A 13,097-nucleotide genomic window follows, 5' to 3' on the forward strand; every position below is an offset into this window, starting at 1 on the left:
TCTGTTAGTTTCTTAACTTTACTTAAAAAATATGGTAAAGATCTTTCGATTTATTCACTTCACTTGTAAGATATGATAAAGAAAAAATTAAGTTTTTGTTTGTTTGTTTTGGTTTTTAGGGATTGGTACCCTTTATGCTTTAAAAATCATGGATTTGGTTTAGCTTTAATAATATAATTCACGGCCACACTAAGGAAACTAATTAACATTTCTTTGTGTTGATCAAGTTAAGACTAATCATAGATTGATGAATTTTTAAAATCATTTACTTATGCCAAGAAATTTGTAATTATTTAACCAAAGTTGAACTTTAAAAAAAAATTATTTATTCAGTAAGATGTGTAATTGTTTCTGCAGTTTAATGCACTTTTGAACAGAAGAAACAGCAGTTGTTTCTACACTTCAGAATACCAGAAAAAGCTTGCTGAATTAAATCAAGACATATGAACAACTAATTCATCTCATTGACTAGGTTTCAAACTAATAAATCATGTAAAAAAGAAAAACGATTTATTGAGTTTAAATCTAAGGTTTCAATAACTGAGTATTTTTAAGAAAAGAAACAAGATTCAGTTCAAATCTAGGGTTAATAGATTTTTTATTGGAAAGAAAAAAAAACTTAAAATGAATGAAGAAGAAGATTTTTGTAAATTACCCACACGAGCTTTCTCCTCTCCTTGATGTCCATGTCGATTGAGGACTTTCACGGGATGCTAGCGAGAGAGGCGATTTCGAAAAAGTGTCAGATGAAGTTGGGGTTTCAACTGCTGAGCTATCTCAGCTTCCACTATTCGGCGACAATGGCTGCTCTTGTGGGTCTTTGACTTCTTCTTCGTCTGCGGCTGCAAGGTAGTGAGGGCAGCCACAGGTGGCCATTGGATTTGAATCCAAAGGCCACCAGCCTCCCTCCCGGACGTTGTTCCAATCCGGAATCCCGGATTGAAACAGCACTCTATATATATATATATATATATACGGCTTAGCACATTATTCACTAAACATTTCTCAAATTTCTCCTTATATTTCTCTAGCTAATTGCTTGTTTTTAAAGTTCTAAAGTTTTGGCTTGAAAATTGTAATGAAGAGCTTGACAGAGTTTAGTGGCTATCATAGTGTAGTGATCGAGACCTGTGAAAATATGTTAATGAAGTGCATAATAACGTATACGGACAAACTGGTATTCTCATGGCGAAGGTTTAAGCATTAGTTGTCGATGTTCGAAGACTCAAAATATTGAAAACACGAAGAGAAAGAATAATACTCCTGCCAAATAATCCACTGCCAGAAAAGTTTTTACAGCATCATAAAATTAGAACTGAAGAATTAACGAAACCTTTCAAGAAGCTTTGAGCTTTCAATTTGAAACTTGGTCCAGGAGTCATCAATTTCTTTCATGTGTTGCTGGCTGCTTTCCTTACATTTCCCCAGTATCTTAGAGCTTCGAATTGATTGAGAAAGGGCCTCGTGGGGTGCTAATGATGATTGATAAATAAGTGTGGATTCTTCCCTTAAACTATCTTTAAATTCCCCTTTCTCTCTTAACTGTTTTTTCAGCTTATCAATCATGTCAAGTGTAACCTCCATGGCATGAATAATCTGATGAAAGCGTAGATTCTTTTCCGCTAATTCTTTCATCAAGGACTTAGCACGTTCATTTTCCTCATCCGCCATCCTGACATTCTCGAGGCAGCGAGAATATAGGCTTGTGTTGCTTAGAAACTTCAACTGTAAACTAGTGACCATGCCGAGCATGCTTTCAGGGAAGTATCCGGATATCAGCAAGGAGTTTATGGAGGAAAGAAAGCAATGCTTGAGATCATGATTCATGAGCTGCTCAAAGCTCATGGAACAGCACTGTTGTAAGCAATCCAAAGCCTCGTTTTGTTCAGGAGTGTGTGGTGGCTGTTGAGAAGAACCTGGAGGGTCCTCAAGCGACTCATAAAGCATAGACTGAAGATTCGCGAAGAAAGCTTGCTGCACACTTAAGGGGTCAAAGTCCTTTGTCCCCTCATCCTTAACATGTATTGTTACCATTGGCACAACTTCTTGATGAGACTGAGACGCAGCAGCTGAGAGTGGTGATGACGAACCTGCTTTCAGAAGAAGATGAAAAAAAAAAAACAAATTTAATTAATTTGTATACAGCTTCTCTTTAATACTGTTATCAGAAATGACTAATGAACCTGGCATGCCTGCAACATCAAGTGAATAATTCATGTGGCAAGCCATTCCATTGCCTGCAGACATTCTTCTAGGGGATTCTCTCAAACAATCAATATGATTGTGATCATCTCCTCTCTTAGGTTCCTTGCCGATAGGTTTGGCACCTTGTCTGTTTACAGTTACTGAAGGAACCTCATACCGTGGTTGTTCTGATGGGACAAAGCAAGAAGTTTCATTTCCTTCATAAGAACTCTGGTTTGATTCTGTCAAGCCATCATTATGATTGTGTTTATCTGCTCTCTTAAATTCCTTTACAGCTGATCTTGCGCCTTGTGCGTCTGCAGTCACTATGTGATCCTCGGTACCCTCGTGTTGTGTTTCTTTGGAAGGAAAGTGGGCGGAGGTTCCATTGCCTTCAGAATTTCTTGCTGGGGATGCTTCTACCAAGCCATTATCACGATCTTCTTCATTTGTACTTGTCCAGTCCTTGCAAGCAGGACCAACATCTTGCGTATCAGTAATTACCCCTCTAATCTCGTGAAATAACTGTGGCTGCTGTAATGGTATCAGTGTCTGCTCCCGTGAATCGGCAATAACCACAGGAACCTCTTGTTCTCGTTGTTCTGGTTGCATGCAGCAAGAAGTTCCATTGGCTTCAGAAGTTCCTCCAGGAGATGATTCTTGTAAGCCATCATCGTGCTCTTGTTCGTTCGTACTTGTACAGTTCTTGCAATCAGGTTCAACACCTTGAGCTTCTGTAAATATGAATGGAACCCTGTATAATAACTGTGGCTTATCTGACGTCTTCTGTGGCTTAACCTCATGCTGTGGTCGTTCCAATGGCACCTGGTAAGAAGCTGCATTGCCTTTAGAAGTGCATCGTGGGTGTGATTCTCGCAAGCCATCGCTATGTTCTTGTTGGTTCGTCCTTGAGAAGTCCTTGCAAGCAGGTTCAACATCTTGTGCATTTCCAAGTTCTAACAGAACCTCAAGTAATAACTCTGGCTGCTCTGATGGCATCTGAAGTGGTGGCAGGCTATCGATGCATTTGGAGAGCGTAGATGAAAAGTGCGAGTTAAGGGTCCAAATTTGAATGTTGTCCACAAATTCAAAATTGCCAATCCACAATGTCTTCCTCAAATGTCAGAGTATTGTACACAAATTCTAAACAAAAGCAGTTAGTTGACCCATAAAGTACGTTGTTTAGTCCAAATTTGAATGACAACACATTATCAAAGGATATCCTCCTTTCCCCGCTATCTCAGTTGCCTTATCAACAGGATTCTGCAATTGAACAAGCTTTTTGACACTGGCCTGTTTTATTTTTCCGAAGTATGCATAGAACAAACAACATCAACACACAGGATACTTAGTTTTATTTCATCAGAATCGTAAAACAGAATAATCAGCGATGATTTTTATAATAAATTTCAGACATCTTATAAGCATTTACCTTTTCTTTCTTCCTGGACATCTTTCCAGTGGATCTCTTCCTTTTATTATTCCAACGATGTGGCTGCAGTTTGCATTCTTCTGTATCAATTGAATCACTAAAATCAGATACATTAAATAGACTTTCGTCTTCAAATCCATCAATGTCTTCTTCACCTTCGTCAGATTCAAATGCATTAGAAGCTCGCTTATGCATCTCACCCTTCTTCGACAGGTCATATGCTAAGATAACATTTTTTGAAGTTAAGCCTTCTTTTTGTTTTATTGTCTGCCAATACCCATTAAAGAAGTAATCTGTTGTTTTTGGATGATTCACGTCTATGTTGCACTGCACAATAAATTTTAAAAAGAAAAAAAATTTCTGAGCAAGTCAAAAAATGAAATCAAGATATCAAACAGAAATTTAACTATAACCTAAAGTTCCAATTATGAACTATAAATTATCCATACCCCAACGGATTTGACATCCTTGTTTGTTTCTATAAGCCAAGCAAGCTCTAAACAGGAATTACAAAATCCTTTGTTTCGTTTAACCACTGCAAACTGAGCATCATACAGGCAGGTTTTACATACTGCAGATGGGCAGCAAAGGCAATAAAACTTTGAGGCTTTTCCGCAAACATGGCAATAATGCCAATCTGCAATGTTGAACATTTCATGTTACGGGCTAGTCAACTGATGTATCTCGTAATTGATATCAAATAATGAGCTTTTTTCCAAAAATGGAAGAATGTAACTTACTGCAAGTCCACTTAGTTTCAGCTACCAGAAAAGATTCATCTTTGTCAACACACTCTGAATGATAAACTTTTGGACACCTCCTGTAGACCATGGATATGAAAATTAAAATTAATTATTGGGACAGCCAACAATCTCTTTAAAGGCACTCAAATATTTTATCCGAATGAAAATAAAATCCAGGAGTCGTTGGTCGTATAGGATTGAATAAAAGAGCAAGTACTGAGCATTTCATTTGAATGCCCTGCCCTATTCAACCAAAGCATTGAAATGACTACTTTACCAAATCTGGTATTTTCAGCAAACAAAAGGGAGTCAAGCAAGTAATATATTAATACTAGACATTAATGAATCAATTGGTGAGAAGACAACAGGGAACAAAAGGACTGATGCAAATTATTATTAAAAACATTTTTGAACTTACAAGTGGTCGCAGAGCCTGAGCTTGCCTCCATCCTTGCAAACATAACACCAATTCTCGGAAATTTCTTCCTTGGTCAACCTCTTTTTTCTTGGCATCTTCTTCAAAGTTCTGATACACCAACCCCGGCAGTGTCAAAGAAAAAGTTCTTTTCTCATGTTAGATATTTCAATGATCAAAGTATTATAGAAATCCCATTTGAGGAAATCATGAAAAAGGAAAAATGTTTGAACCCCAGATGAAGCTCAGGAGGTTTGCATAGATGCACTAGAACTTTACCAGATGAAGAGGATCATTAGATTTCACTTCATTCCTCTCTATTGAGGCTCGAAAGCTAGTACCTTGGCTCTAGAGAGGCTGTGCTCTTACCACTTGAACTAGGCCTTCACCTCTAGAAACTTGGAACTCTAAAAATGAAGGTCGAAAGAACGGAACTTTAACTTTCAAAAATCCAAGAAAACAATGCATTTTTACGGAGTTTCTGAATGCGATTTGCTGAAAAGAAGCTAAAAACGGAATCTTGAAACCTTACACGAGAAAACGTGGACTAAAAGTTTAAATTTTTAATGATCAGTGCAAAACATGAGATTGATCAAAGAAAAATCCAAGTATGACAAAGAAGAATAAAAACCCATGATTCTTCATAAACTTCAAATTATTCTTAACAAAACTTGATTCTCAAAACACAAAAAGCAAAAGCAAAAACCAGGCCTTTAAACTTCAGCAAAACCCATTCAACATGTAAAGATCATACTTAGAACTTGAAGAAGCTGACAGAGAGTACGCTTATTGTCTCATTGTATAATTGGAACAACCAAAAAAAAAAAAATTGATGGGGAAAAGACATTACTCTTCACGTAGAAAATCAGCAAGTACTACAATAATATTAACTTTGAATGTCTCATTTCTCAAAAAGTGAGGGAGGAAAAAGGAGAAATCATCAAAAAGGAAAAAAATCTTTAAACTTCAAAAGTGAAGATCAGGAGTTTTACATTAACGCCAAAAAGGAACAAACTTTTGAACTTTAAAATCAAGATCTAGAGTTATATCTTAAAAAAACAAAGCAAACTTTGAACATAATGAAAAAAATTTCAGAACTCTGTAATCAAGCTGAAGACTTCTTGTTACTTGTTAAGACTTCAAATTCTTTTGAGCAAGAAAGGAAATTTGCAAAGGAAACAACATTACACATTAAAGTTTTGATTTTTCATGCATTGTTTCTCTAATTCTTTCTCTTTCACACACCATTATGCAATTCTTCTATAAATTGGAAAATAGAAAACAAAAACGAAAAGCAAAAACCACTTCAGAGAAAGCATAAGAACATACCTTTAAGCTTGTGAGATGATCCTTTTGCACAGAAGAAGCTGAAAACAAAGCATAGAAGCCATGTCAATCCAAGTATGAAAGTTCAAACTTTTGACAAGATGTGCAGATGAAACATCAAAAGAAAAGAAAAGTACATGCTTATGCATGAGCTCCAAATGATTTTATATAGAATTCTCTCTACCAAAACTTAAAACTCAAAACACAAAAAAAAAAAAAAAAAAAGAATAAACAACAAAACAGAAACAAAAATTCAGTTGAGAGAAAGCAAAAGCCAGATCTTTAAAACTTAAAGAAGCAGAGAAAAACAAATGCAAGCAAAGCAAATTTTGAGTTTTTGAGATTCCTATATCAAAGCAAAAGATAAGAACAGGGGAGGGACCTTTTAGAGAGCAGACAGAAAAGTAGGAAAATAATGTGAAAGGAATCAATAATCAATTCAATGTTTGGTCAGAGGCTCTGGAAGGAGTACAGATTGTTCAGCAAAAGGAAAGATCAAATTGGAGAAAGAGAACGAAAATAGAATACTTTAGCTTTTGCTATTAATAGGAATGGATCAATGTGAAATTTAGTGTGAATTATTTTTTCCACAATGATTTTTTTTTACTTTATTTAAAATTAAACTAATTTTTTTAACTAAATTTAAAAAATAAGAAGGAAAACAAATAGAGAGAGTCTCCTAATCTATTACTTTTTTTGTTGTAAACATCTTGAACATGATTTATGAAATTTGAAGTTGCTGCGTTATACATAGTTCATGCAAAATGTATGTATCAGAAGAAAGCTGAGGGCCATGTAATATGAGTTTTATTTTTGGGGTAATAACACTTGGAGTGCCCAAGTCTTTATGCTTTCTCAAAAAATTAAGAAAAAAATATGCATGTTATAGTGTCCAAATTTCTTGTTATTATTACTTCAGGGAGGCTAAAATATTTTTATTACTTATAAAAAAATGTTATGATTTAGTCTAATTGGGGAAAAAAAAGTCAATATGTTATAATATCGTTAATATTAGAAAGTTACAAAACGACACCGTAACAATTAATAACATTTTCATAATTTCATAGTTTATTTCTTTCATAATAATATATGCTTGTTCTTTTTTTTTTTCATAATTAAATTAATGGTTTATTTCCTTCATGTTCTCTATCACTAAAATAAAATAAATTTCATAAATAATCTTTAGATAAACAATTTCAATAATTTATACTATAAGCTTATGGTTGCATTATTGTAATTCTCTCTCTCTCTCTATATATATATATATATTATTTTTACTCTCCTATATAGACCCTCATTCACACAAATATTTACAATAAATTAACTTAAAATATTAAAAAGTATTGGGTCCGTACCTGTTCTTGCATGGTTAATATCGAATGAGACCAATTTACTTTCGTTATATTATCACCAGCAGTCATTTAATCATACAATGACACATCTTTGCCATGTATGTGTGTGTAACAACTCATGATACTTATATCTTTTTACCTAAAAAGATAATCGTGAAAAAAATTCTTTATTTTGATTCAAAAATCAGATCAAGTTTTTTAATTAATTTATTTATTGGCCTTCGTTTTCTTATTATGTGATCATCTTCTAAGTTTCAAGGGCATGACTGCTGCCAACATTAAAAAAAAATGGTTTATGCAACTCATTCATGCGTTTCTTACTTATAAGATCATGAAAAACATGCTTGTATAACTTCCATGAGAAGGGATTTATTTTCATGTGTAACACATTGATTGGTCAAGTGAATGCCACGTGGCACATATTGGGTTTTCATTCTCGTGTCAAAATCTTAACGGTAATAACGACTCCTAACTCCTTACACCTACAACCCCAAATTTGCTTATCAATTATCATGCAATTGCACACCTTTTGATTATGGACCCCCAATTAGTAGTAAAATTATAGAAATTGCTTTATAATGAAACCATTCAAACAATTTGAAGATAAAAATTGAAAACCTATTTCATGTGTGCAAAAGACATGAAATAAATATTAAGTGCTTCTCTTAATGATTTTGTCAACCAAAAGACATTCAATTCCTTCTACTAACTAACCTCCAGGAGTATGACCGCGCTTCCGCGACAATTGAGTAGTTTCTTGCAGTTTTATTTAGTTGGTTACTTAAGTTTGAATCTTGAAAAGATAATAATTAAAAAATTGATTTGAATTTTAACCAGCTTCCCAAAAGAGTACTTATCAAGAAGTACAAAAAGCACAAAATAAAGACCAATGCGAGCATTGTTACCTTATCGAGTATACAAGGCAAAGCATGAACTCATTGTCCATTAAATCAAAAGGCGAAAACTTCAGTCACAAGATAATGAATGTACTCATTCAACCACGCAAGTAGCCATCGATATATAAAAATCTGAAGCCATCATGATTAACCGTGCAACCACTTCATGGATCCAAGGGTATTGAAATATTAATATAAATTCTACGTAACAAGAAATAAGAAGATTAAGGGTCCCATTTTGCGGGCAACAAAAGCAAGGCTAATGCTGTTCACTGATGATGAAGCATTAAGGAGAGATGCCAAGCAAAAGATTCAAGATTTCAGTTTTGGCGCTGTTCCACGATTCGTCAATATCTTTCATGAGTTGCTGCCCTGTTCGTTTTCACTGATGATGAAGCATTAAGGAGAGATGCCAAGCAAAAGATTCAAGATTTCAGTTTTGGAGCTGTTCCAGGATTCGTCAATATCTTTCATGAGTTGCTGCCCCGTTTGTTTGCTCATCGCCAAGGTCTTGAAACTTTGCATGTACTGATGAAGGGCACCTTTGGATGTTTCTAATGATGCCTTTAGACTCTTGCATTGTTCATCAAGTCCGTTTCTTAAGTTCCTTGCATCTCTCAACTGATTTCTCAACTCCTTAAACCAGTCATCTGCACCTCTTTTTTTACTTTCAATCTCACTGTAGAGTCGATAATTGTCTGCCAATTCTTGCTTTAGGGACAAAGCACGTTCTCTTTCCTCGTCGCAGCTCTTAACACTCTCCAGACACTCAGAATATAAAAATGTGTTGCTCGAAAATTTCAAATGTAAATCAGTTACCATGTCGAGCATGTGCCTAGGGATGAATCCGTGTTTCAGCAACAAATCCAGAGAGGAAAAAAACTGATCCCTTTCCGCATGATTTGTTAGCTGAGCAAAATTCATCAAACAGAACTTATGCAAGCAACGATTCACCTCCATAATTTGATCAGGACTCAATGTGTCTGTGACTGGTGGCTGCTCTGAAGGCCCTGAAAGGTCTTCAAGGGACTGGTCAAGCAGAGATTGAAGATCTTCAAAGAAGGCATATTTTTCGCGTAAGAGGTTGATCTCCTCTCTCTCTTCTTTAACATCTCTTTCATCTAAGAGGTCAATCATTATTGCTTTTTGCTCAGGCTTGCAGACAGTAGTTGCAGGTTGAGATGGTGGAGCTGATGCTTCAGGGAGCTCGGACTGAAAGGCAGCAGTTGACGGTTGTGATGGTGGAGCTACTGTTACAAGGATAACAATTTAAAAGCTTACAATTGTGTGTATACAACTTGTATTCAGTGCCGTAATCAGAAATGACTAGAGAAGTTCCAAAAGACAAAGCAATTAATTCAAATAAACAAGTGAGCAAATTGAAAAATACTAGTACAGCCAGACAAACCTGAAAAATCAGGTAGCATATCACAAGGAATTACATGTCCTTCAGAAGCTCTACTAACGGATAATTCAGGAAAGCTAACTTGTTCTTTTGCTCTCGCAAAGTCCTCAGATGCACGTTGCACAGGTTGTGCAGTTGCAATTACTTCTGAAACCTCATTTGATAACAGTGGTCGTTCTGATGGCATGTAGGAAGAAACTCCATTGTGTTTAGAAGTCCTTGCAAGTGATGATTCCTCAGATACAGATTCCACATTTTCCAATGGCATGTTACATGAAGCTGCATTGCCTTCACAAGTGCTTCCTGGGTATGATTTCGGCAAGCCACCATTGTGTTCTTGTTGTTTTGTTCTTGCAAAGTCCTTGCATGCAGCTTCAACATCTTGTGCATCTCCAAGTACCACCGGACCCTCATGTAATAACTGTGGCTGCTCTGACAACATCAGAAGTAGTGGCAGGCTATCTATGCATTTGGAGAATGTAGACAAAAAATGCAAGTTAAGGGGCTACAACCTTTTGGAAATTCCAATCCGCAACACCTGTAATAATGAATAATTTATATTGTCCATGTCTTCTACATGAGACTGTTATACATAAATAGTAAATAAACGCATTTAGTTGAATTAGATATAATGTTGCTTAGCCGATATTTGAGTGAAAAAGCACATCATCAAAGGATATCCTCTGTTCCCTTGTATCTCTGTTGCCTTACCAACGCAGTTATGTATTGAAACTGGCTCTTTGACATTGGCCTGTTTTGATTCCAAATTATGCATAGACCAAGCAACATGAATACACAGGATAATTAGTTTCATCAGCATTGAAAAAAGAATAATCAGAAATGATGTTTTTAATAAATTTCAGACATGTTTGAGCATTTACCTTTTCTTTCTTCCCAGATGTCTTTCTGTTGGATCTCTTCCTTTTCTTATTCCAACAAAGTAACAGGTTGTGTTCTTCTGTATAAATGAAAGCAATGTAATCAGACATATGAAATAGAATTTCATCTTCAAATCCATCAATGTCTTCTTCACCTTCATAAGATGCAACTGTGTTAGAGACAAGCTTATGCATTTCACCCTTCTTCAGCAGGTAATATGCTGAAATAACATTTTCTGGAGTCAAGCTTTCTTTTTCCTTTATTTTCTGCCAATACCCCTTAAAGTAGAACCTGTTTCTTTCCCCTGCGTCACTCCGGTCGAACTTGCAAAGCAGAATAATATAAACCAATAGAAAGCAAGTCAAAAAATGAGGTCAAGATAACAAACAGAAAATTTACTAGCTTAAAATTCCATTTACCGACTGTTAATCATCCATACCCCATCGTAGTTGACATCCTTCTTTGTTTCTATAAGCCAAGCAAGCTCTAAACAGGAATTACAAAATCCCTTATTTTCTTTTACCAGTGCAAATTGAATATCATACAGGCAGGTTTTGCATACTGCAGATGGGCAACAAAAGCAATAAAACTTTGAGGCCTTTCCACAAACACCGCAGAAATGCCAATCTGCAATGTTGAACATTTCATGTTACAAGCTGGTTGACCAGATATCTCATAAACAATTCAAGAAAGATAAAGTCATGAAAAAAAGAAGGAAAAATAAGAAAATCGAGATAACCACTATCATATAATGAGCTTTGTTATTCTTTTCAACAGCCTATTGCAAGTCAAGCAGCTTTTACGTTGTTACATTGTTAAGGTTATAGGGAAATACATTAAACTTCACATTCAAAGGCAGAGAGTTAACAAACATAAGAGAATAAAACACAGAAACATCATTATTTATGTTAGTAACTTACTGCAGATCCACTTAGTTTTAGCTGCGAGAAAAGATTCATCTTTGTCTACACACTCAGGATGATAAACTTTCAGACATCTCCTGTAGGCCACGGATACGACAATTAATTAATGGGATAGCCAATAAGCTTTTTCAAAGGCATGCAAATCTGAATGCTCAGCCCTATTTCATTTGCCAAAGCTTTTGGGAATCTGAGTGATGTATTCTGAAACTAAAGCAACTACGTGACTACTTCACGAAATTTGATATTTTCACCAAATGATAGGGAGTTAAGTAGATAATCCTAAATAATACTAAAAATTTACGAATCAAATGGTAAAAAGACAATAGGGAACATAAGGACTGATGCAAATTGTTATTAGAAACCTTTTTGAACTTACGTGTTGTCACAGAGCCTGAGCTCACCTCCATGCTTGCATTTAAAACACCAAATCTCTGAAATTTCTTCCTTCTTCAACCTCTTGCTTCTCGCCATCTTCTTCAAAGCTCTGATGCTCCAAACCAGAAAAAGTCAAGGATATCGGTGAAAAAGGCTCTCTCTCATGTTAAATATTTCAATGATCAAAGCATTATTGAAATCCTATTTGAGGAAATCGTGAAAAAAAAAAAAAAAATGTTTGAACTTCAAATGAAGCTTAGAGTTTTACACAGATGGACTGATAGTTTGATATAACTCAAACCATTAGCGAAAAAAGGTGGAAACTTTGAAATTTAAAAATCAGGATCAAAAGAACAGAGCGTTAACTTTCAAAAATCCAAGATTTATAATGCATTTACGGAATCTTTTAGACAAGCATTTGCAGAAAAGAAGCTAAAAACAGAATCTTGAAACCTTAAATGAGACATTAACTAAAAGCTTAAACTTTTAGTGATCAGCGCAAAACATAAGTTCATGAGTTAGATCAAACCAAAAGTTTAAATTGTATGATCAGCACAAGTAACTCCAAATGCCTCTTATCAAAGAGAAAAAAATCCAAGCATGAAAAGAAAGAAAATAATGCATGATTCTGCAAGAATTCCAAATGCTTATTAATAAAACATGATTCTAAAAACACAAAAAAAGAAGAAAAAAAAGAACAAACTTTTAACCTTTCGAGATGAACCCTTTGTAGAGAAGAAACTGAAAGCAAATGAGAAAACCCATTTGAAACGTGAACTCCAATGCTTTTAAACAGCATTATCTCCACCAAAACTTAAATCTCAAAGCACGAAAAACAGAATAAACAAAAAGCAAAAACTTAAACCCAGTAGAGAGAGAAGCAAAAACAGACCTTTAAACTTAAAGAAGCTGAGAACAACAATGATAGTAAAGACATAAAGTTTTGAGTGTTTAAGATGACTGTTTCAAGGCTGATGCTACAATACCTGTTTCAAAGCAAAAGCTAAAAGCAGAGAAGGCCTGAGACGTTTTAGAGAAGTGAAAAGGTTTAGAAAATGAATCGATTCTATGTATGGTCAGAGGTCAGAGGTCAGAATCAAGTACAGATGGCAAAATGACATCAAATTGGAAAAATAAAACACTGTAACTTTTACTAATAATTGAAAT

General features: G+C 35.1%; 2 protein-coding genes across 10 annotated transcripts; both read right to left on the reverse strand.

The window, feature by feature from the left end:
* Nucleotides 1-1,233: 1,233 nt before the first annotated feature.
* On the reverse strand, nucleotides 1,234-6,595 carry LOC18041279. 6 transcript variants are annotated; one of them, XM_024184505.1, is made up of 11 exons: nucleotides 6,483-6,595; nucleotides 6,104-6,141; nucleotides 5,054-5,165; nucleotides 4,778-4,885; nucleotides 4,357-4,436; nucleotides 4,066-4,253; nucleotides 3,772-3,943; nucleotides 3,617-3,696; nucleotides 3,407-3,477; nucleotides 2,184-3,220; nucleotides 1,234-2,093 (listed from the first exon to the last, which is right to left on the reverse strand). In XM_024184505.1, exons 4-11 carry the CDS (start codon nucleotides 4,870-4,872, stop codon nucleotides 1,324-1,326), a joined length of 2,493 nt encoding a protein of 830 aa, XP_024040273.1. In that variant the 5' UTR covers nucleotides 4,873-4,885; nucleotides 5,054-5,165; nucleotides 6,104-6,141; nucleotides 6,483-6,595; the 3' UTR covers nucleotides 1,234-1,323. The 6 variants fall into 6 exon arrangements, with proteins under 6 accessions (XP_024040273.1, XP_024040272.1, XP_024040274.1 ...); XM_024184504.1 differs by having other exon boundaries at nucleotides 5,054-5,181; XM_024184506.1 differs by lacking the exon at nucleotides 5,054-5,165.
* A 1,876-nt stretch (nucleotides 6,596-8,471) lies between these two features.
* LOC112097707 lies at nucleotides 8,472-12,965 on the reverse strand. Of its 4 annotated transcripts, none has more exons than XM_024183070.1 (9): nucleotides 12,917-12,965; nucleotides 11,932-12,039; nucleotides 11,553-11,632; nucleotides 11,072-11,259; nucleotides 10,787-10,955; nucleotides 10,635-10,711; nucleotides 10,434-10,504; nucleotides 9,757-10,232; nucleotides 8,472-9,598 (listed from the first exon to the last, which is right to left on the reverse strand). In XM_024183070.1, the coding sequence occupies exons 2-9, from the start codon at nucleotides 12,024-12,026 to the stop codon at nucleotides 8,748-8,750; spliced, it is 2,007 nt and encodes a 668-aa protein (XP_024038838.1). In that variant the 5' UTR covers nucleotides 12,027-12,039; nucleotides 12,917-12,965; the 3' UTR covers nucleotides 8,472-8,747. The 4 variants fall into 4 exon arrangements, with proteins under 4 accessions (XP_024038838.1, XP_024038837.1, XP_024038836.1 ...); XM_024183069.1 differs by lacking the exon at nucleotides 12,917-12,965 and adding an exon at nucleotides 12,823-12,889; XM_024183068.1 differs by lacking the exon at nucleotides 12,917-12,965 and adding an exon at nucleotides 12,641-12,740.
* Nucleotides 12,966-13,097: the final 132 nt, after the last annotated feature.

Source organism: Citrus clementina, unplaced genomic scaffold (assembly GCF_000493195.1).
Source record: "Citrus clementina cultivar Clemenules unplaced genomic scaffold, Citrus_clementina_v1.0 scaffold_5, whole genome shotgun sequence".
In the NCBI taxonomy this organism is placed as follows: Eukaryota; Viridiplantae; Streptophyta; class Magnoliopsida; order Sapindales; family Rutaceae; genus Citrus; species Citrus x clementina.